This window comes from Ornithodoros turicata, chromosome 1, assembly GCF_037126465.1.
Source record: "Ornithodoros turicata isolate Travis chromosome 1, ASM3712646v1, whole genome shotgun sequence".
In the NCBI taxonomy this organism is placed as follows: domain Eukaryota; kingdom Metazoa; phylum Arthropoda; class Arachnida; order Ixodida; family Argasidae; genus Ornithodoros; species Ornithodoros turicata.
Window position 1 is genome coordinate 190,567,291 of NC_088201.1, and position 20,060 is coordinate 190,587,350.

Genomic DNA, 20,060 nt, shown 5'->3' on the forward strand with positions numbered 1-20,060 from the left:
CTTCGACTGTGTCAACGCTGCTGCTCTGTGGCGACGGGTGGCCATGCTGTATGGACTCCCTCGGGTCTCCTACGAGACCGTTCACTTCCTGGACCCCATCCCAGTCCCGACGCGGAAGCAACCCGCCTTTCTGCTGCTCGCGGCAGAAATCACGTATCAGCTGTGGTGCGCCCGAACTCGGACTGTGTACGGCGCTGCCCCCGCCATCCTTGTGAACTTGATGTTCGCGTGCCGCGTTGCTCTGAGGACACGCCTCAAGACGGAACTTCAAGCTCTGGGCCGCCAGGAATTTCGTAGTCGGTGGAAGAACCACCACAACGTCTTCGTGCTCGCGCGGGGTGAAGTCGTGGTGAAGTTATGAAGAGACAGTAGCTTCATGACAGCTGTTACGATGTAAATTTTTGTATAGTAGTTGTATAGTCGCCGGTCATCAAACTTTCATCTTTCAATAATGTGTAATCTGTGATATATATTTAAAAGTATATGTATGTTTTGTATATAGCTGCTCTCCTTTGTCTATAGGCTTTGTACAGAACTGCTCTCCTTCGATTTTGTATATAGATTTTGTATATAGCTGTTTCCAGCATTAGTTCCGGATATTGTTTTGATCGCCGCCTGTGTTCCGTGTCTTTGCTTTTGGCGTTGTAAGGTTTTTTGGTATTTCCGTTGTATCGTTTATTCAATTCAATAAATATTTACTAAAGATCACCGTGGAGGGGGACAGCACAATGAGCTTCTAGTCAATTTTTGATAGGCCGAACCCGTTTGGGGAAGGCTACATCATTCAATTCAAAGAGAAAACACGCGTCCGGGTCGGACGTGTCCTGACCGGCCACACCCAAACCCCCAAGACAAGTCAAACAAATAAAGGAAAAGAAAGAGAGAGAGACGGGACTCCACCACTTTGCGTCTCATATGTTTTAAATAGGGCATCGACGAACGTTGAAAATTCAGGACATATGCTCTGGTCTCCCTTCAAATCCGCGTATTGATCTTTCGCCTTTTACTAAAGATCACCGTGGAGGGGGACAGCACAATGAGCTTCTAGACAATTTTTGATAGGCCTAACCCGTTTGGGGAAGGCTACATCATTCAATTCAAAGAGAAAACACGCGTCCGGGTCGGACGTGTCCTGACCGGCCACACCCAGACCCCCAAGACAAGTCAAACAAATAAAGGAAAAGAAAGAGAGAGAGACGGGACTCCACCACTTTGCCTCTTAAATGTTTTAAATAGGGCATCGAGGAACGTTGAAAAATCAGGACATATGCTCTGGTCTCCCTTCAAATCCGCGTATTGATCTTTCGCCTTTTACTAAATATCACCGTGGAGGGGGACAGCACAATGAGCTTCTAGACAATTTTTGATAGGCCTAACCCGTTTGGGGAAGGCTACATCATTCAATTCAAAGAGAAAACACGCGTCCGGGTCGGACGTGTCCTGACCGGCCACACCCCGACCCCAAAACAAGCCAAACAAGTGAAGAAAAAGAAACAGAGAGACACGGGACTCCACCACTTTGCCTCTCAAATGTTTTAAATAGGGCATCGACGAACGTTGAAAATTCAGGACATATGCTCTGGTCTCCCTTCAAATCCGCGTATTGATCTTTCGCCTTTTACTAAAGATCACCGTGGAGGGGGACAGCACAATTAGCTTCTAGACAATTTTTGATAGGCCTAACCCGTTTGGGGAAGGCTACATCATTCAATTCAAAGAGAAAACACGCGTCCGGGTCGGACGTGTCCTGACCGGCCACACCCAGACCCCCAAGACAAGTCAAACAAATAAAGGAAAAGAAAGAGAGAGAGACGGGACTCCACCACTTTGCCTCTTAAATGTTTTAAATAGGGCATCGACGAACGTTGAAAATTCAGGACATATGCTCTGGTCTCCCTTCAAATCCGCGTATTGATCTTTCGCCTTTTACTAAAGATCACCGTGGAGGGGGACAGCACAATGAGCTTCTAGACAATTTTTGATAGGCCTAACCCGTTTGGGGAAGGCTACATCATTCAATTCAAAGAGAAAACACGCGTCCGGGTCGGACGTGTCCTGACCGGCCACACCCAGACCCCCAAGACAAGTCAAACAAATAAAGGAAAAGAAAGAGAGAGAGACGGGACTCCACCACTTTGCGTCTCATATGTTTTAAATAGGGCGTCGACGAACGTTGAAAATTCAGGACATATGCTCTGGTCTCCCTTCAAATCCGCGTATTGATCTTTCGCCTTTTACTAAAGATCCCTAGGCCTAACCCGTTTGGGGAGTAGTAGGGACCTATTACGCACAACGACATCCTTTTTCTAATCCAAGATGGCCGATTCTAATCCAATTCTAAGCCAAAATCCAGTTGTAAGCCAACACAATCCGCTTGTAATCCAACACAAGCCAAATCCAGAGCCAATCTGATTAGCCGCCATTAGCTCCGCCCACTTCACGTTGATTGGCCCATGCTAAGCCTACTGATCTTTGATTGGCTGACCGTAGCTCCGCTCCTTTATGCTAAATAGTTGGCTGGGCTCCGCCCAGTTCACGCTGAAGGGCCCGTGCTAAGCCTTGACTGATCATTGATTGGTTGACTGTAGCTCCGCCCCTTTATGCTAATTACTCGGCTCTCTATTACACGCAACGACGTCCTTTTTTTCTAATCCAATTCTAGGAATTCCTGTTCTAATCCAATTCTAAGCCAAAATCCACTTTTAAGCCAACAAATCCAGGTCTAAGCCAATCCAATCCGGTTGGAATCCAACACAAGCCAAATCCAAAGCCATCTGATTGGTCGCCATTAGCTCCGCCCACTTCACGTTGATTGGCCACCACGCTAAGCCCACAGATCACTGATTGGTTGACCATAGCTCTGCTCCTTTATGCTAATTAGCCGGCTCGGCTCCACCCACTTCACGTTGATTGGCCACCACGCCACTGATTGGCTGACCGTAGCTCCGCTCCTTTATGCTAATTAGTTGGCTGGGCTCCGCCCAGTTAACGTTGAATGGCCCATGCTAAGCCCACTGATCATTGATTGGTTGACTGTAGCTCCGCCCCTTTATGCTAATTACTCGGCTCTTCACGCTGATTGGTGCACGCTGAGCACGCCCCCGTTATGCTAATTAACCGGCTCCGCTGATTGGTCCATTCTAAGCCTACCGATCACTCTCCCAGCCGCCGCCGCCGCCGCCCGCCGCTGAAACACACCGCTGCGGCCTCAAACTTACCCGGGCTAGCGGGTGGCCGCCAGATGGTGCGCGGATCGCTCGGCGGTGGCTTCAGATGGTTCTAACCTATCTCAGATAGCTCTACGAGAACAAACAGACAGGGGAAAAATACCTTTCAACGTTTATTGAGTACATGTTTGAGGAAAAGCATGGCAGTCTTGGAGAGGTTGATTCCCTTGATGCTGGGCATGGTTCCACGGAAGTGACGGATCATGTAGACGTCTCCGGGACAGCGGCTGAGAAAAATTTCGTCCTCCGTGAGCTGGCACATCCGCGTGCACTGGATATCTTCGTAGCTGTCGCTCACGTCCAGCGAGTGAAGGCACGTACGCAACGATCCAGTAGCGTTCCTATTCAGGTTAATACCGGATCGCATAGGTACCACGTGCCACTCTGATGGCCAAGATGTCGCCAGGGCATTCGTGCGCGTACGTGTGCTTATCCTTCTCCAGCTTGATGCTCGCAGTACAGTTGCCGGCGTCCAGCGCCAGTGCGCACGAGACGAGCGAGAAGAGAACAAGGTGCCACATCCTTCCAGTGACGCAGGTCAAATGACGCTACTCCTACTCATCCTCTGCATTATCTGTGCGGTGGGGGAGAGAATGCCGAGTGAAATCCCGCTATCTACGTCATCCACTCGAGCTTACCATATTCGCAGCTTCCATACGGGTAGGAGTCTACGTCATTGTAGAGGTATCGTTTGTCGTCGTACGCCATCAGACTTCTTTTTACATTTCTGATGGTGTACAATGTACATGCACTGTTTCTTTCCCACTATTGACACCTGTTCGTGCGATACGCTAGCGTGCTTGAATAGGGTATCGCGGTACGTATCATGGAGGAGGTGTTTGCGCACAATGTTCTTTTTGACCCCTTTAGCTCTTGCAATTTGTTTTCCCCCGGCTAATTTGATGGAATACATTTTGGCTTTCAGGCATATTACTTCCTCAATGGGTACGCTACCCGTTTCACTTTTGAACGCGCCAAGCCTACCGCGATTCCTCACGCTGTACAGTGGATGATCACGATTGAAGGAAGACAAGTCTAAATGGTCGTCGGCGATCGCACGTAACTGATCTTCGTAGTCCTTGCAGAATAGGCCGAGGATCAGAGAATCCGTGTCAAAGTAGCAGGTAATCACCGGACAAGTGAGCTTGCTCAGCAGGGTTTCATAATAGAACGAGTACATGGTTAACTTACTCAGTTCTAAAATCGTGAAGCCAATCTGCAGGGGGAAATCGCATCGCACTTTTCTCTTGCGCATTTCGTACATGACACAATCGGGGGACAAAATTTCCAATCGCGCGCATTCCGCCCGACTCCCGAGGCGACTCGCCGTCTCCTCGTCGAAGGCTACTCGAATGTCCCGCATATTAAATTTATTTAGCAACGTACGCCCGAAGACCGCATTATTTGAGATTTTATAGAAATTTTTCTCGAACGTCGTGCTCGAGGCGACGCGTCTGGCAACATTGTCCTCGATGTAGGGACGCAGGAATGGTGCCTGACGAAATTTTAGAATTCTGTGAATTTTTGTCACCCGCATGCCCAGTCTACAATAGAGCGCGAGTATAGCGTAATGAACAACGTACTCGACCTTGTCCTTGCACGTGAGAAGCAGCTTTTTGCTGTTCGCCGGCTCATACATTAACTCTTCGAGGAGCCCCCGCTGAAATGGTGAGAGCCATTCCTTCGGGACGACCGCCTTCTCGGGAGCCAGGGGGAAGTACCGCGTCAGCGCGTGGATAGATTTTGGATACTCCAAGTCGCACACGTACACGTATCCCACGTCCGAGTCCGTGGGGTGACGCATAAAATCCACGGAGCTAAAATCCTCGACCCATTCGAAATCGCCGATGGGGAGGTGCTTTATCATACTGAATCCGTAAAGATTGTTGCAATCTATGTACGATATGTACACCTCCTCTTTATCGGGATCGTAGCCACTGCACAGCGGATTGTTAGCCCGTAAATGACGTCTGCTCGCCTGACAGAGCCCGCCTCTAACACCCGATTCGATGGTCCGGTACATGTCCTCGTCGATGATCAGTTCCAATTTTGCCCGCGTGTAATTTAGAGCGCACTGCCACGAATAGGATGCCAGAGAAACGCAATGAAGCAATTCCAAACCGCGCGCGTCGTAGCACAGGCGTCGGAAGTGCTGCATTACGTCAGCATGTAACAGGGCATCCGTTTTCAGGTACAATGCATTATAATCCCTCAGATTCGAGCATCCAAAACGTTCAAATACGTGCAGCGCGTACTGATAGTCTTCGTCGCTTATATCCTCCCCTGTCAGATCGTTTCGGAAGGCGGATTTTGCCGGCTGAGCCAATTCGTCGTAGACCGCGAACGAGCTAACGTGGCTGTACGGGAATACACCTTTACGAAGCAAAATTTCGTAGTCGTCTCCAAATACCTGCTTCAGGCATTGGAACGCCTCTGCGCCCCCCATGGATTTGACGGTTTCCACGAGCTCTCCCAACGACGAATTTAGGTACTGCATGGTGTCTCTGAACAGGAAGGTGCCAATTTCGAACGATCGGATTTTTTCCATGGAACTGGCCACGATGACGGGAGCTCGCTTCCACTTGAGAAGGTGAAATTCCCGCAGCAGCCCGGCCAAATCGTAGGCCAGATTGTGCACCATGATGGGCAGTTTTTCCCGCGTCGTGCACGCCACGTTACAGGGGTTGCACAGCGTCGCGATGTAATTTGTCTCGCCGGCAGTACAACGCTTGGAATGGTCGTGGTGCCGGACACGGGGTAGATCTTGCGCGAACTCCCGCCCGCAGTACGCGCAGTGGGTGGCGGCTCTGTGCCGTGCTCGTTGCTCATCATTCAGCACCATTTCCGCGGGGCAGGCGTTCAGGGTGATCATCTCGTCCCGCATTTCCATCAAAGCTCTGACGCACTGCCTCGCGGAATCTTCACCGTGGTGCGTCCTGATGCGCATCACCTTGGAGTCGTGAGTGCGCACGAGCACAGCGCAGAAGCTCGAGGTAACGTGACGCTGCATGCCAACACCACTGGGCGCGAGTACGCTCTCCGTGTCCAACGCGACGACGTAGTTGTACTGCTGCTTGTACTGTATTTTAGTAAATTCTACAAAGTTTTTGCCCGGTTCGCAAAATTCCAATATGATTTCGTTTACGTCCGCGCACAGGCGACGATGTTTCGCCATGCTCATTTCCTTCAGGAAAGAGCGCGTGCAACGCTCGCACACGAAACGGTTACTTCTGGTCGTAAACAAGCGTTCGAGGGACTTGATTCCAAAAAAATGTTCATCTACAGCCAATAAGTGAATTTTCTTTTCATACTCGAGTTTTGGAGGTCGCGACACGTGCACTCCCTGATCGACGTACTCGTATACGTACACGGATATCCTGTTTTTGTCTTCGAATTCGTCCAGATCGGAGTAGGAAACGGGGAAGCGACTAGGCCACCAGTACTCCGCTGCGTAGTTTTTCACATTTTTTCCACGAATTCCTTTCCTGCGGGTGCAGGAGGGCAAGCGTATTGTATTTAAAACACTCACCCTCCTTACGTGCTGGTAAATGAATATTCGTTAGCACGTTCCTGCGCTTAGCCAAATGATGGGGAAGTGTCCCATTGCATCCGAATTTTTTCGTTTTCACCGCGGAAATACATATTTGAACATTTTGGACGTCGGCGGACACGAACCCACTCCCTTCCCGCTGATAATTTTCGACGCGCCCCGTGGACTCCTGAATCGCGTCCATCAGGGTATTCGCGACGGCTCCGTCGCTGTGGACTTCGCGAGCAAACGCCATAAAGTGGGCTATGTGCGCGGTTATCTCCCCCCGAGTTTCCTTTACCATTAAAACATCGGAACAAATGCAAAACCTAAAGGGTATTCTTTGCGCTCTCAATATGGCGAGCATATCGTGAAAGTGACTCATTAAATATTGTCGCAAATCCTCTACTCCCTGATCGTGAACAGATGCCAATAGCGTGAATCTTTTGACGATACCTCTAAATGTGGCGTCAGTCTGGAAGAAGGGCAGGAAGGATGTATCCACGTCGGGGTGCGATCGCATCACGTGAGCAGACAGTGTAGGAGGTGCGCCGTCCCGAGAATCGTCGTCGTCGTCCGATTCATCCTCGATATCGTGAGGATCAAAAAAGCAGAACATACACCGAGGCACTGAAAATAAACGCGCATCAGTAAGAAACGTGCAACAAGTAAAGGAGGGAATAACTTACTTGTGAAGCGAGTGAAAGCAGACTGTTCCCCCCCTGAGGCGATCGCGCGGCTTATAAACCGGCATCCACGCTACATGCGCCAACACGTCGGGGCTCGCTTGTTTCCACGCGGTCGTAAATCATGTGGCACCTCGAGGATGAGGCCGCGTTGGGGCCATCTGTTTAATATCAGAACGCGCGCAACCGCAATGGTGAGCTTTCACGGTCGAAGAAAATGTTGCGTCAAGGTAATGTAAATAGGTCTTCTCCAAGAAATTGGGTCACCTTGAGTCGGTTGCATGTTCCAACACGTTGGGGCCGCCTGTTTTATATCAAAATGTGCTTCATGGCCAAAATGAGTTTATACTATAGAACGGTGAGCTTTGTTTTATTCTCGGGGAAGTTGCGTCAAGGTAATGTAACGAGAAATTGGGTCACCTTGAGACAAGCCCCAACACGACGGTGCCATCTGTTTAATATCAAAAACGCACTTCCACCCATCCTGGCGAGCCCCAGCGAAAAAGATGTTGCGTCAAGGTGATGTAAATAGGCGAGAAACTGGGTCACCTCGTAAATCATGTTTTCCGAGGCCACACGTATTAAAACCAAAAGTAAACTGTTGTGCTTGATGAGACAAGTCTATCTGAATGAAAATATCCCTATGAGCCCACCCGCTCATTGCCGAAACAAGCACCAAAAACAAAGGGTTCGCTTATGCAGTTTCCAAATGTCCTTCGCGCGCGCATCATATATCACATGCTGTTCCCGTGTGATTGTGTAAACAGAATCGCACCACCCTTGCGCTCCTCCGGGGGTGCTTTATATAAAAGTCGCGATATATACAACTCATTTGAGGTCTGTGAACCCGTCGGTCGACTCCTCGTGAAGCGCACAACGAGAAAGGTATGTTTCACTATTGTCTTCAAGATGAGGAAAGTTAGGTAATAGTCGTCCTCATTTTCAGTTCATTTGGCGTGCGTAGAAACTTGCACTGAGAGATATGTCATCTATTGTCGAGAAGCTGGATAAACTAAAGAAACCCGGTGATGGAGACATTCAGAAAATGAGCATTGTTCCAAACAACGAAAAGCTCGACGTGTTGGACTTACGCAAAGTGGATACTATCTATGGGGAGTCCGTGTACGTGGAACTCCTGATGGACAACGATAAACGCGTAAAGGTGTACCTACCCAGTCGTTTTAGGCGACTCACGGATGAAGATTTGCAAGAAATGCGAGAATTACCAGATCTGAAACTAGAGAAGAAGGAGAGATTCAGGGATGGTAAAAGAGCCGCATCGCCCGACATCATCTTTACTCACGCGAAGAAGAAGTGACTGCGACGAAAGTCCGCGTCCCATATGTAATCAGCGGGAAAAATAAAAATACATGTATTTCTGATTTTAAATGTTGCGTTGTTGTGATGGATTAGGAAGATAGGCTGATATGATGGGAAGCTCTATTGATAGAATGATATGATAGGGAGCTATAGCGCGTATTCATTGACTAAGCGAGTGTAGTTTGTGGGGAGCTATAGAGAATAAAGGACACCAGGCGTTTTTAAGCGACAAACAACTTTTCTAGCAGCTTTATTGATTTTAGGTCATTAGCGGCGAGATTATCGGAAAACAGGGATACAATGCTCTTCAGTGATTTCCCTTTCGCCAACAATGTCGCCGCGATACAACAGTACACACCACACATTGGAGAATACAGGCTTTGGATACAGACATCATTATATTCGTCGACGGTGAGGCGTTTCAGCTCGGGTTCGATGGGCGGCAATCCGAAGGAATCAAAGTAGATGAGGTCATCCTTCATTTTCGCGTACAAAATCCAGTGCTCCCCAGCTTGCTGTCGCCGATCGGTGTTCACCACGATCATACCCGGTCTATCCAGTGCGGGCAGACGGTCGTCTCGAGCGTATACACCGCGGAAGAGTGCCGAAGTGTAATCATTGTACTTCAGGAGTCTCTCGATATCTTGCTCGAACATCGCTAATCCAGTGTGACGTTCCTGTTCTTATCGATGGACATAATTCGCACACTCTCGGACAGTATCAATACGGTCGTGGGTTCGGCCAAGGCACGTCGGAACTTGAGTTGCAGACGAACGTTTCCACGCCTGATCGGTGACAGGTGGACGGAGGATTGATCGGGATCCAGGTCGTAGTACAGTAGGAACTTGTTTCCAACGTAGTGGTCGTATTCGTAGGAGACGTGCTTCTCACACAGCTGCTCCAGTAGGTTGAAGTAGCTTCGGTGGTTCAGGTTATTGTTGAAGTCGAACGTGTCTATTCGCTGCGTCCCGTTCACGGTGAGCGTCGCCGACTCAATGTCGCAGTTCACGAATCGGTACGGGTCCCGATTGAATGCTCCCTGGTAGGCAAGGGTGGGCACGAATGCGACCACCACCTTAGACGGTATCTTCTCAGGAAATAAATCTTCCAGGCATGCATCCAGGTTGCCAACTGGTAGCGAACGAATACGCGATTCACTTCCGGCCAGTGTGTAGAGAGCCTTGCGCTTCTGCAATTCCGTTTCGTGTCCGAGGAATAGGCTGGGAGACACGGTGATTTTCTTTATGTACAAAGTGGCACTCATGATTTCCACTTTATGCGTGTGCTGCTCCTGATCGGTCTTCATAATGCGGAACGCGTCGGAGCCTTGATAAAAAACAAGCCTAATTTCCACTCCCGATATGAGTAGCTTAGGCTGCAGGAAAATGTCCGAGTTGATCTTGGAAACCAGGTCGATGGTCTTGCCGCCACGTGTGAGGTTGTATCGTTCGGTCGGTCCATGAGCGCGAATGTTGTTTTCCGTTTGACGCGCTTCTTCTTGCGTGTACAGACCTGCTTTATGCACGGTATTTTGCTCCGTGGTGCTGGCGTGAAGCAAAATATCCAGGTAGCTTCTATAGCTATTCAAATCATTATTCGTAATCATGGTCTGATTCAAGAAGACGGCTACGTTCTTGAAAAGCGAGCTGGCGAACGCGTTGACGGGGTAGACCTCGTCGTAGGTCGTCCGATCGCCAGCCTGTGTTTCCGGTAGCGAACCATCGTCACGTACGATGCGGACTTTCGTCACTATGTACGCGGAGTTCAAATCGAGATAGTGGTGCCCCAAATTCGAAAGCTGGAACTCTATGACGGAGGATATGTCAGCGACCGGGTAGAATACCTCATATTCTCCCTTCAGTATATGCCACTGCGTTCCCGGCACGGAAAATAACTGTGTTTCCGACTTATCCAACAGAGGAGTGTCGGGATGTACGACGTTAATCGTGTCCATCTCGCAACTAAATTGTGGCCGCGCAACCAGCGTGATTTATGCCGTCGAAGACGTCCGGTTTTCTCCTCTTTCTTCGCCCACCAGCCCCTCCGAGGTCGCGGAGAATTTCACGGCCCGTATCTTTCGCCGATCTTTTCAGCGCACTTCGGAAAGAGTCTCCCTCCGACAGATTTTTGGCCACGCGCTTAGCGGCCGCAACAGCCGTCTTTTTTAAGTAGGGCGATACGCGTTTAAAGAGTGGAATAGCGAAACGCCCGAGCTGAGAAAAGAAATTGCCTCCCCTCTGGTACAGGTGCGACCTGTATACCGTTGGAACGCCAAATCCGTAGATTGGTACCGCTTTAGTGTACATGCTTAAAGTGCAGCGTCAGCGTCGATCTACCGCGATTTTGTAGCGGTAGCTTGCGACCCGTGTCGTCGCGTATAGAGACGGTGATTGAGGAAATTTCGCGCTGCACTAACTTAAAATACTGAACGGGTAGAAAGCTGAAACTCAGTTGTTCTTTCGTTCCATCGTATACGAATGGAATTAATTTCAGTATCGGATGCCGACCGTTTCCCACTACGGAGGGCGTGACGAGATCCGTGTATATCATAATACAGTTAATGGGAAGATCTATGGTCACTTCGTCGACGCCCGTATCGTTTTCCGTAAATACGGTTTTCGCGCCGAAACACAGTAGGTACGCAAAGTAATCGGATAATGTAAGCGACACGTTTTCCCGCAAGCTCAACGAACACTTCCTCGCCCACGCATCGTACGTGAGGGAAGCCTCCGGTTGCAGACGCTCATGGATGGCGCTCACGAGAGCTTCGGGTGTTTCGTAGTAATTCGGTGGAAGTGAAATGCGCCGACTTCCCGTCTCTTGAGTGTTTATGTGGACGCGGTACGTCTTCACTATGGGATTACACGTGATGCGCTTTCGGGATCCTTCAACATGGATGTGCTTCACCTGAATGAGGTCCAGGAACTCGGTCGACAAGTTGAAATTCGTCGGGAGAGAAAGCGAGTAAGTGTTGTCTTTGTATTCCACCCGTGATTCTGTATCGTTCGTCGCTCTGAAGAATTCGTTGAATGTGTCGGTAATGAGCGATCGGGGTTCTAAAATTAGATCGTTATTGATCACTATCACCCGGCGAACTCGCATCATAACGGCTCTTTCCTCCGCGAGCGGTAACACGTTTCGGACGGCGCGTACTTTACCGCCCTCCCGGTGATCTCCATCGATGTCGACGATTCCAAAGGCGAGATGCAGCGGTCTGTCGATTAGTTTCGCCGAGCGCACGCGCGACGGTAGCTTAAACACGTAGTGATCTTCCTCGTAAGTCCACTCTATCCCATATTCGGGGAATATTTTATTCAATAGCGTGTCCGTGTCTTCGAACGTGAGCTGTTTTGTTTGCCACTTCTCCGTTGATAGCGTTATCAGGTTATCAGGCGCTTGGTTCACGTTCAGGAAGGTGTTGGGAATGGAAAATCCCTCTAGACCGACGACGTACGAATCATCCAGGTGTAGTGGCTTATCTAACGCGATCGTGAAGTCATTCAGCGTGTTGGACGGGTACAGGTTCATGCTAGCGTTCGAGAGCAGATACACGTAAAATTCATTTTCTGACATCGCTGGCGGGCACCCAAGAATCGTGATCTTTGGCGTATCCAAACCAACGAACCAAGTAGTGCAATACCCCGTTAATTTTCTTCTTTCTAATCACCGCGGATATGAGTCGCTTATCGTACGAGGAAAGATGGTGGACGGGCTGCAGCTCCTGCTCGTAGAATGATCCCAGTATTTCTTTTCCCGTCGAATCTTTCACGTACACTACGGGCGGATCGGTCTTTCTCGTTCGCGACACCTCGAACACTTCGGCCGTCCACCTTTGATCGTAGCCTTTGGCGAACACACCGCGATCTAACGCGAGCCTCACCTGGTCCCCTGATTTATACTTGCTCTCGCGCGGGGTCGTCTTACGATTCAATCTGTTGAACAGAGCTACTTCATTTCCGGCGTTCACGTTTTTCGGCTTTTCGCCCGTGACAGAGTGTACCGAGTCGTTATAGTCGGCCACTATCTTCGGCAGCGCGTTGATATAATTAAACTTCCCCGTACTAGTGAAATGCCTGGCTATTCTTTCTCTAATTGTTCTCTGCACGCGTTCACAGGAGGCCGCTTTCATTCCGCTTTGTGTGCTATAGTGATTTAGTAGCGACTGAAAGTACTGACGAACGGGGGAACCCCAAAATTCGCTCCCGCGATCAGTGAGCAAATTCTTCGGAATTCCGTGACGGAAAACTCGTTGGAAGGCTTTCTTTACGTCTTGCGGGCGCTTTGTGCGAATGGGGACCATGTACAGGTACCTCGATAGCGTATCTATGACCGTTAGGATGTACCTGAAGCCCTTGTTAAATTTCTGATATTTGCGCATATCCAGAAGGTCTGCCTGATATAAATCCCGCACGTGAGTTGCGATGATGGAGCGCCGCTTAAATTTTTTCTTCACTGGCTTGTGAAGGGTGTAAGCATCTTCTTTTTTCAGCTGTTCCACGGCTTCTGCGCGCGTGAGCTTGTGATACCGTCGGTACCGATCCACTCCACCTAACCCTTTCTCCTTGATCTTTCTATAGGGCCCCATATTTGCTCCAGCGAGCAATGCGGTGTATTTTCAGAGCGCTTATAATTTTCGATACTTTTTTGTACCAGCGGGGTTTCTTGATGAGCGCGCTACGACGTGCTAAGTAGCTCACGAGAGCCACAATGTTTGAGCGATTGATTCGCTTCCCTCTATATACTAGCACATTATCCGCCCGCCAGGTGAAAACTTTCTTCAATTCTTTTAGCACAGATTTCGCGCGTGCTTTATCAACGCCGGAGGGTAGACGATTAAAATCGAATGGATTGGGTTCCGGTTCGGGCTCCGAATGGACAGGTTCCAGAGGAGGAGGAGGAGGAGGAGGAGGATGATAGTGAGCTCGCTTCAGCAAGTAATAGAGGGCTTCCAGTATTTTGCCCACTTTTACATCGTCCGAATCGTTAGATTTCAGAACTTCACCTATTTCTATTCTATGAGCCATGACCGATGGCTTTGGATGATGCTCTTGTTGGCACTGGCTTCCGCAATATGAATGGGTGCAGCTCCATGAGGACACTACACAGTACGTTGCTGGCGTATTGCAACATCGTTGCATTTCGAATTAATTCGAATATTTAAAAACATAGAATACCGGTGACTGTATATAGGTACCTAGAGAGGACAAAACCGAAACACCGGTACTCTATAGATATTGGGATATGAGATATTGAGATATAATTATTGAGACTCTCTCGATGTCTCAATAATTCGTGATTTGGGAAAGAAGAATATTTATAAAATATGTCGCAATGAACGCAGTGTGCTCTTGCATCGTTGAACCCATTGACGTGGGGATCCTGGATGTCTGAGGCTATGACAGGCCATCTGGATTTCTGGAGGTTCCGCCACGCATATGAAGCTTCTATATATATAAAGAAAAAAAACTGACCAACCGATCCCTGAAACAGTGTAGAATCGCCGTCCAGTTATGACAACGTTGCGAAGGCGTGCAAAATGTAAGCTATAGCAGCGAAACTCCTAAAAGAATGGTCCTCAGTGGGTTCCTACGACATCCTGATGCTGATTCATGCCAAACTACAGCCCCTGTATCTCATCGTCCTCGATATTTGGTGCCAACCTGACCTGAACAAAATTCGCAGAAACTGGCCTTTTGTGAAACTCGGAGCTTCTACGGTGGTTTTTCAAGGTAGATCTCGTAATATCTCCTCTTTGCTCTTGCTCCAGTCAAGGAGAATCGAGACAGGAGGCCTCTCAAAACGTCTACAAGAATGTCAAGCTTCCTTCGCCGAACTCCATCGCTCAGTTCTTTCGAGGTCGAGCACCGTATCAGTTGAATTGTACAACCTGCGTTAGTATATCGAACGCTCATGCGCATGGTCAGAGAACGTAGAGTGAACGTAGTGCGAAACAGTTACGTAGTTGTAATAGAGAAGTTGAATGCATTGAGGCTGGTGCGCTTCAGCTACTTTTCGTCGGACTGACAACGAGGGCCCTTTAAAAGTCGTCGCACGCTAGGCTCTTGCTACTCCAAAAAGCATGTGTTCGACTATTTTTTTCCGATTGTATAGCTTTTCAATGTCTCTGTCAGTTATCATGAAATTGAGTAAACTTGGCACGCGCTTCACATTGGCGGGATAAAAAAAGCGCCCCTTACTTGGCAAATTTTCGAGTTCAGTTCGTAAGACTTGACATAATAGAACTCAAATTAGATGACATTCACATCAGGAGGTGGTAAAATCCTAGTAAGAACAAATGCTGTTCACCACGTGATTCTAGGTGGCGTAGTTTTTATGACACGTTTTCTGAGACATCCTGCATATTGACGCTAAGCACTGAAATACAATGTAACAGAAACGGGAAGCATTTTCAGGAAATGTGTGCACGAGTTTGTTTTCTTACTAAGGCATTCTTTCGGCTAAAGCAATGGGCCGCCTGACACAGAGGCGTCATCCTAGTATGCATGATCAGGTACAGCAGTGCAACAATTATGAAAGCGTCCTTAGTCTGAAAATATTTAGGTATTCAAGTGGCTGTATTCCGTATCTGCTCTTGCTTTCAGCTTTACCTCGGTAAGGCGAATAGGCCGTACATGTAGGAAATCGTGCTTTGTGCCTCCTGTTTATTCCTGTTCAACAGATAAGAGGAGGCATCTTTTTATTGACTTCTTGGATGGCGACATTCAGGCGGCCTTCAGCAGTCGATTAGACCCGTGCAGAACCTCCGGACACGGGAATGAGGAGTCAAGTAATCTTCCGAAGAAATCTTAGGAGAGAAGTAACCTTATGGAAGAAAAAAAGCAGCGGATCAGAATGACCCACTCGTTGATGCGGCTTTTTTTTTTTTTTCGAAGATCCTCGAGACCGTAATCCTCGAGAATGGAGCGCAAGTGAGCATTAACATAAAGGAAGAACAAACCAGCGGTTATCAACGCCCGTTCACAAAACAGTCACTTATTCGAATATAGACCTCACTTCTTTTTGAGGGACAATCACCCCAAACGTGTAATCGATGGGAATCGATTGACAAACGAAGGTCAATCTGTAATAGTGAACAAAGTACGTAGTCATCCAAGAGAAGAGAGTCGGCGAACACGCTCTATTCGGAATTTTCGATGTAGCTTCTTGCATCGTTGTATTTATGTGCTTACTTTGTTGTTCTTTGGATTCGGTCAATGGCAACCCTCTCCCAAGCAGCACTCAATAAGTTTTCTGAGGCATCTTATGATCTTTTTATTCCGCACTCATGATCTTATTTTCTGAGGACGAAATCCGACGTCGTACACTAGAACTAATATCCGAGGTCGGGAGGCGATATTGTGAACAGGGAATATTCGTCATGGCCCTTAAGATGGCCTGTGTTCGCAATATCTACTCGGGACGTGAGGCTTCACCCTTGGCGTTCTGTTCAGTGGTTGAATCTGAGCGTGTTAAAGCTGTGTCTTTGACGTGCGTCTTCTTACCTTGGCTTGCGTCCCTAACGCCGAGGTGGATCTTGTGGACTGTAGCGTCGATGACAGCACCTGCAGAAAATAGGAAGCTGCCAGTGAAGAAGTATTCTTTCTGGAGTACCAGTCCTCCCACGAAACACTCACAGAAAATGACCAGGAGAAACACGAGCATGACGGCCTTCATGATGATTGTCTTGAAGTCCTGATACACGTAAAAGGGTCCCAACTGACCTGTTCCCTATTGTAAAGACAGAGCTTCACCACATAACGCGCTATCTATTCCACAGTACAATAACGCTACCGATCTTTATTTCAGGGGAGAGAGCGGGGCATACGAGTACGTCCTTCTGTGAAAGCATCTCAATAGCGCGTACGCCTCTAACTTTCAACCAGTCAGGAGAGAGAATGATAGCATTGCGAAATATGATTGGTTAGTCTCCAGTGCCTGCTCCCTTTCTGCCGCATAAGAAAGGTTGGGAAATACACACTCTGGAAGGCTACCTACGGCGAGGGCTTCACATTTATGGTAGTGATTACCAATATAGTTATCGTTACAACCAGGGAAGGGCAACGGAAGTATTTTCATTACCGTTTCCATTTTCGTTGCCGTTACCCGCTTCTGATACCAGCTTTTAATTTCGTTTCTGTTATTTTTCCGTTACTGTTTCCGGTAGTGGAAAGGCTGTTACAGAGCTTCGAGAGGACAGCCCGTCCGGATATGTCAGCAACCTGTTTTGCCCAAGTACTGCTTGGGTGTCACGCGTACACACAACTGAAGTAATTTTGCGTCGTTGGGATGCGCACTTCCTGCAAAATTTTTAAACAAGTGTAGGAACATGTCTTCAGTCTAGCGTCGCTATCTCGTCGCTATCGTCATTATCTGTCACTCTGAGTCTAGCAACCCGAGATGGGCTTAACCTTCATCCAATGTCACATTCATAGGTGGACGCTCTCAGTAGTAAATAATATTGCCATAGGCGCGGTTAAATGAAGAAAGTAAAAATGAAAATAAAAAAATCATATGCTGTCATCCTCGTAGTATGGCGGTGTAGAGTGCGTGGAGTTTATATTGTGTAAGTCTCAGGTCTTGATGTCATGTAGGTAGGTAATGCCACGGGTAGGAAAGCGAGTGATGCATCCTCGATATCCAATACTGCGCCTTGTTTCCATGCTGTCATGCAGTATTTAGAGCATTACACGGACTGCAGTCTCAAAATACAAAAAAAAAAAAAATTAAAGTCACTGAAATGTCATCGCACAACAGTAATAGCCATTACCCGAATTCAATACCGGACGATAATTTTCGTATCCGTTTCTCTTTCCGGTAATGGAGGACAGTGGTACGCATTTCCGCTCCAATTTCGGTAATATACCGTTCCTATTTCTGTTACCATTACCGCTACCCTTCCCTGGTTACAACTATTACTTTAAATGGTTTGTAAAGACAACCTGGCCCAGATTGGCTCACATGCGAAAAGAAGTCACTTACCAGACGTCAATGCAGAAGAATGATTTATCGAGGGGCCGTTCCTGCCTTTTATACGGAAGTTCCTTCTCACACTTCCTCACGGGTACAATGACACGAAGTACGGTACGCTACTTGTTTCTTATTGGCTGTTGTGATTAAAAATTTGCACGACATGATCGGCAAAGTTGGCGTGGAGAATATGAGGGAGGGAAGGGTTGTCTTTAGGAAACGGAGCCCGTTGCAGTGGAAACTTTCAAGGAATGAATATCTAGATGGCACACCGTATTATTCCTGGATGAACTGAATAAATCTTGATGACATCTGACTTCATTTTGTGTATTAAAAGGCGAACAAGCTTACAACTTATGGTAAAACGGAAATATTTGAACACTATGGGAACTCCTTCAAAATTCTTGATAACAGGCCGCTTAGCTAGGTGAAGATGGATGGACGGATGTAACTAACATCTGATACGGTGTTCACGCCATTCACTTTGACGAAAAGTAGCAACCAGAAATATGCCTTAAGTGTGCTGCGGAGTAATTGTTTCATAAGTTACCTTCCTTATATGTAAATGTTAACGATGTGACTTTCACAAGTAAAGTGTTCTTATGAGTAAAGAGGAATTTCACCTAGCATTTGCATCTTATTTGGAATTTAAATAGAAGATACATTAACAAAATCATCAGACACACACAAATCGACATGATAAAAAAAAGCGATTAAGATATCAAGGAAATATTATCACCCGCAGAGCTGGTCCCTGGCGCAGTGGTTCTGCATGGAGCCTGCCTAGAATCTGTACTTCAACATATCCCTAGCCCTTCAGTGCCAACTGCGGTCCACTACACACACACAAACAAACAAGAAATAATGATAATAAGAATAATAATATTTTCCAGCGTATCCCACGTAGCGGTTTCCCATTTTCTTAGAATCATGCAGCGGAATTTCTGTTCTACCGAATGAAATATTTCCGTGATTTTTATCTGAACTACGACCTTGCGGCACTTGTGGTCGAAAAATGAGAAAATCCATTTTATTTTATTTCAAACCTTGTTCACGTAGAAATTATTCCACGCAAAAACGCAAAAAACAGTTTCGTTTTCAAAAATGGAGTAGCTGTGCTACCTGTGGTACCCGCAGCTGGAATACAAAGACAGCTACTCTGAGCGGTGAAACGAGAAAAGAGAGCCCGGATGATCGGAGAAGAGAAGGCACAACAAGCACAGGCAGACCAGCATAGAAGAGCTTTGTCCTTTTTATTTCTATCTTTCTTAATACATATATCCCCTCAAATGAGTGTAGAAGACAAGGCTAGACATGCAGAAGCGGAAGGGGAAAGAAGACCCAGAAGTACAGAAAGCACAGCGAGCCAGAAACAACGAGAAGGTGAAAGCGCTATCTGTGACGGACAGCGCACGCACGCTATCAGATGCTCATCTCCGCATATACAGCTGCCGCTGTAAAATGATATTTAGTTGCAGCGAGCGTTTGCCATGAACAATAAGTGGTTTATCAGATTTCAATTGAAAGACAAGTAATCTCGCGAATTCCACTCCGAAGTTTGCCAAGCCAATGTAACATTCTCTGCCAGAAAGAGAGAGCTCATGGCGCATTTACTCCATTCCAATACGGAACGTATTCCTTAATACAATGGTAATAGCTCATAGAACGGTAATTTGCGCGTCTCGAAAGGACTGCTTTTCACCTTTTTTAGCTACTAGCAGTAAAGAATTTAGTATGCTAGGGAATGGTACCTTTCGATACAATGGGGTACATCTGAAATACGCTTTTAGAATAAACAGTTCGCAAAATTATTTGTAGGAGCTGACGGAGGTTCCCTACAGATAAATATCGCTCATCGCATAATTTCTCACATCGTAGTTTTGTCTTCAAAAACATTTCGAGATGAGTACTGCAACACCCTTGAGACAGGCTCTCGTGGAATGGTTGTTAGCATGATCACTTTGCACGCCGAGATTGGAAGGTGACACGGATTCGAATACTGACACCGGCTGTGCTGTCTGAGGTTTTCCCAGGTTGTTCCGAAGACTTTCCGAAGGATATATGTGGGTCTCACACTAGAGTAGTTGTCATATCTCTGTTAGTTCCCGGAGAACCTATGGCCTTCTAAGATGAGAGAAGAAAACTTGTCTATTGATAAAAGTCAACCAATCTACCCAAGCTATGTAATAAATATGTTGGTTTTTTTGCTGTAAAACTGTCGTCTCCCAATCCGCCATTATACCAATGGAGCATTCGCATCAGCGACATTTCGACGTTGCATCTTCTTCATATTTCCAGCAAAGTGTCGGGCAAAGTATCGCGTTATTTTAT

The 20,060-nt window shown here is 47.5% G+C and overlaps 1 protein-coding gene, 1 long non-coding RNA gene and 4 other non-coding genes across 6 annotated transcripts; 4 read left to right on the plus strand and 2 right to left on the minus strand.

The window, feature by feature from the left end:
• The first annotated feature begins 959 nt into the window (after positions 1–959).
• On the plus strand, positions 960–1,081 carry LOC135379220 (U5 spliceosomal RNA). The gene has a single exon (XR_010418723.1). It is a non-coding gene; the product is annotated as a U5 spliceosomal RNA (small nuclear RNA).
• A 186-nt stretch (positions 1,082–1,267) lies between these two features.
• On the plus strand, positions 1,268–1,389 carry LOC135379454 (U5 spliceosomal RNA). The gene has a single exon (XR_010418945.1). It is a non-coding gene; the product is annotated as a U5 spliceosomal RNA (small nuclear RNA).
• A 185-nt stretch (positions 1,390–1,574) lies between these two features.
• LOC135379471 (U5 spliceosomal RNA) lies at positions 1,575–1,696 on the plus strand. Its single transcript, XR_010418961.1, has one exon. It is a non-coding gene; the product is annotated as a U5 spliceosomal RNA (small nuclear RNA).
• A 186-nt stretch (positions 1,697–1,882) lies between these two features.
• On the plus strand, positions 1,883–2,004 carry LOC135379221 (U5 spliceosomal RNA). The gene has a single exon (XR_010418724.1). It is a non-coding gene; the product is annotated as a U5 spliceosomal RNA (small nuclear RNA).
• A 1,238-nt stretch (positions 2,005–3,242) lies between these two features.
• On the minus strand, positions 3,243–6,402 carry LOC135392496 (uncharacterized). Its single transcript, XM_064623205.1, has 2 exons — positions 3,866–6,402; positions 3,243–3,801 (listed from the first exon to the last, which is right to left on the minus strand). Exon 1 carries the CDS (start codon positions 6,400–6,402, stop codon positions 3,901–3,903), a length of 2,502 nt encoding a protein of 833 aa, XP_064479275.1. The 3' UTR covers positions 3,243–3,801; positions 3,866–3,900.
• Positions 6,403–15,404: 9,002 nt separating this feature from the next.
• LOC135374379 (uncharacterized) lies at positions 15,405–17,769 on the minus strand. The gene is made up of 3 exons (XR_010416871.1): positions 16,397–17,769; positions 16,265–16,324; positions 15,405–15,584 (listed from the first exon to the last, which is right to left on the minus strand). It is a non-coding gene; the product is annotated as an uncharacterized LOC135374379 (long non-coding RNA).
• Between the last annotated feature and the right edge of the window lie 2,291 nt (positions 17,770–20,060).

What these genes read in the sequence shown, in the direction of transcription:
- LOC135392496 (XM_064623205.1), bottom strand. Translation starts at nt 6,402, where the DNA reads ATGGCGAAACATCGTCGCCTGTGCGCGGACGTAAACGAAATCATATTG.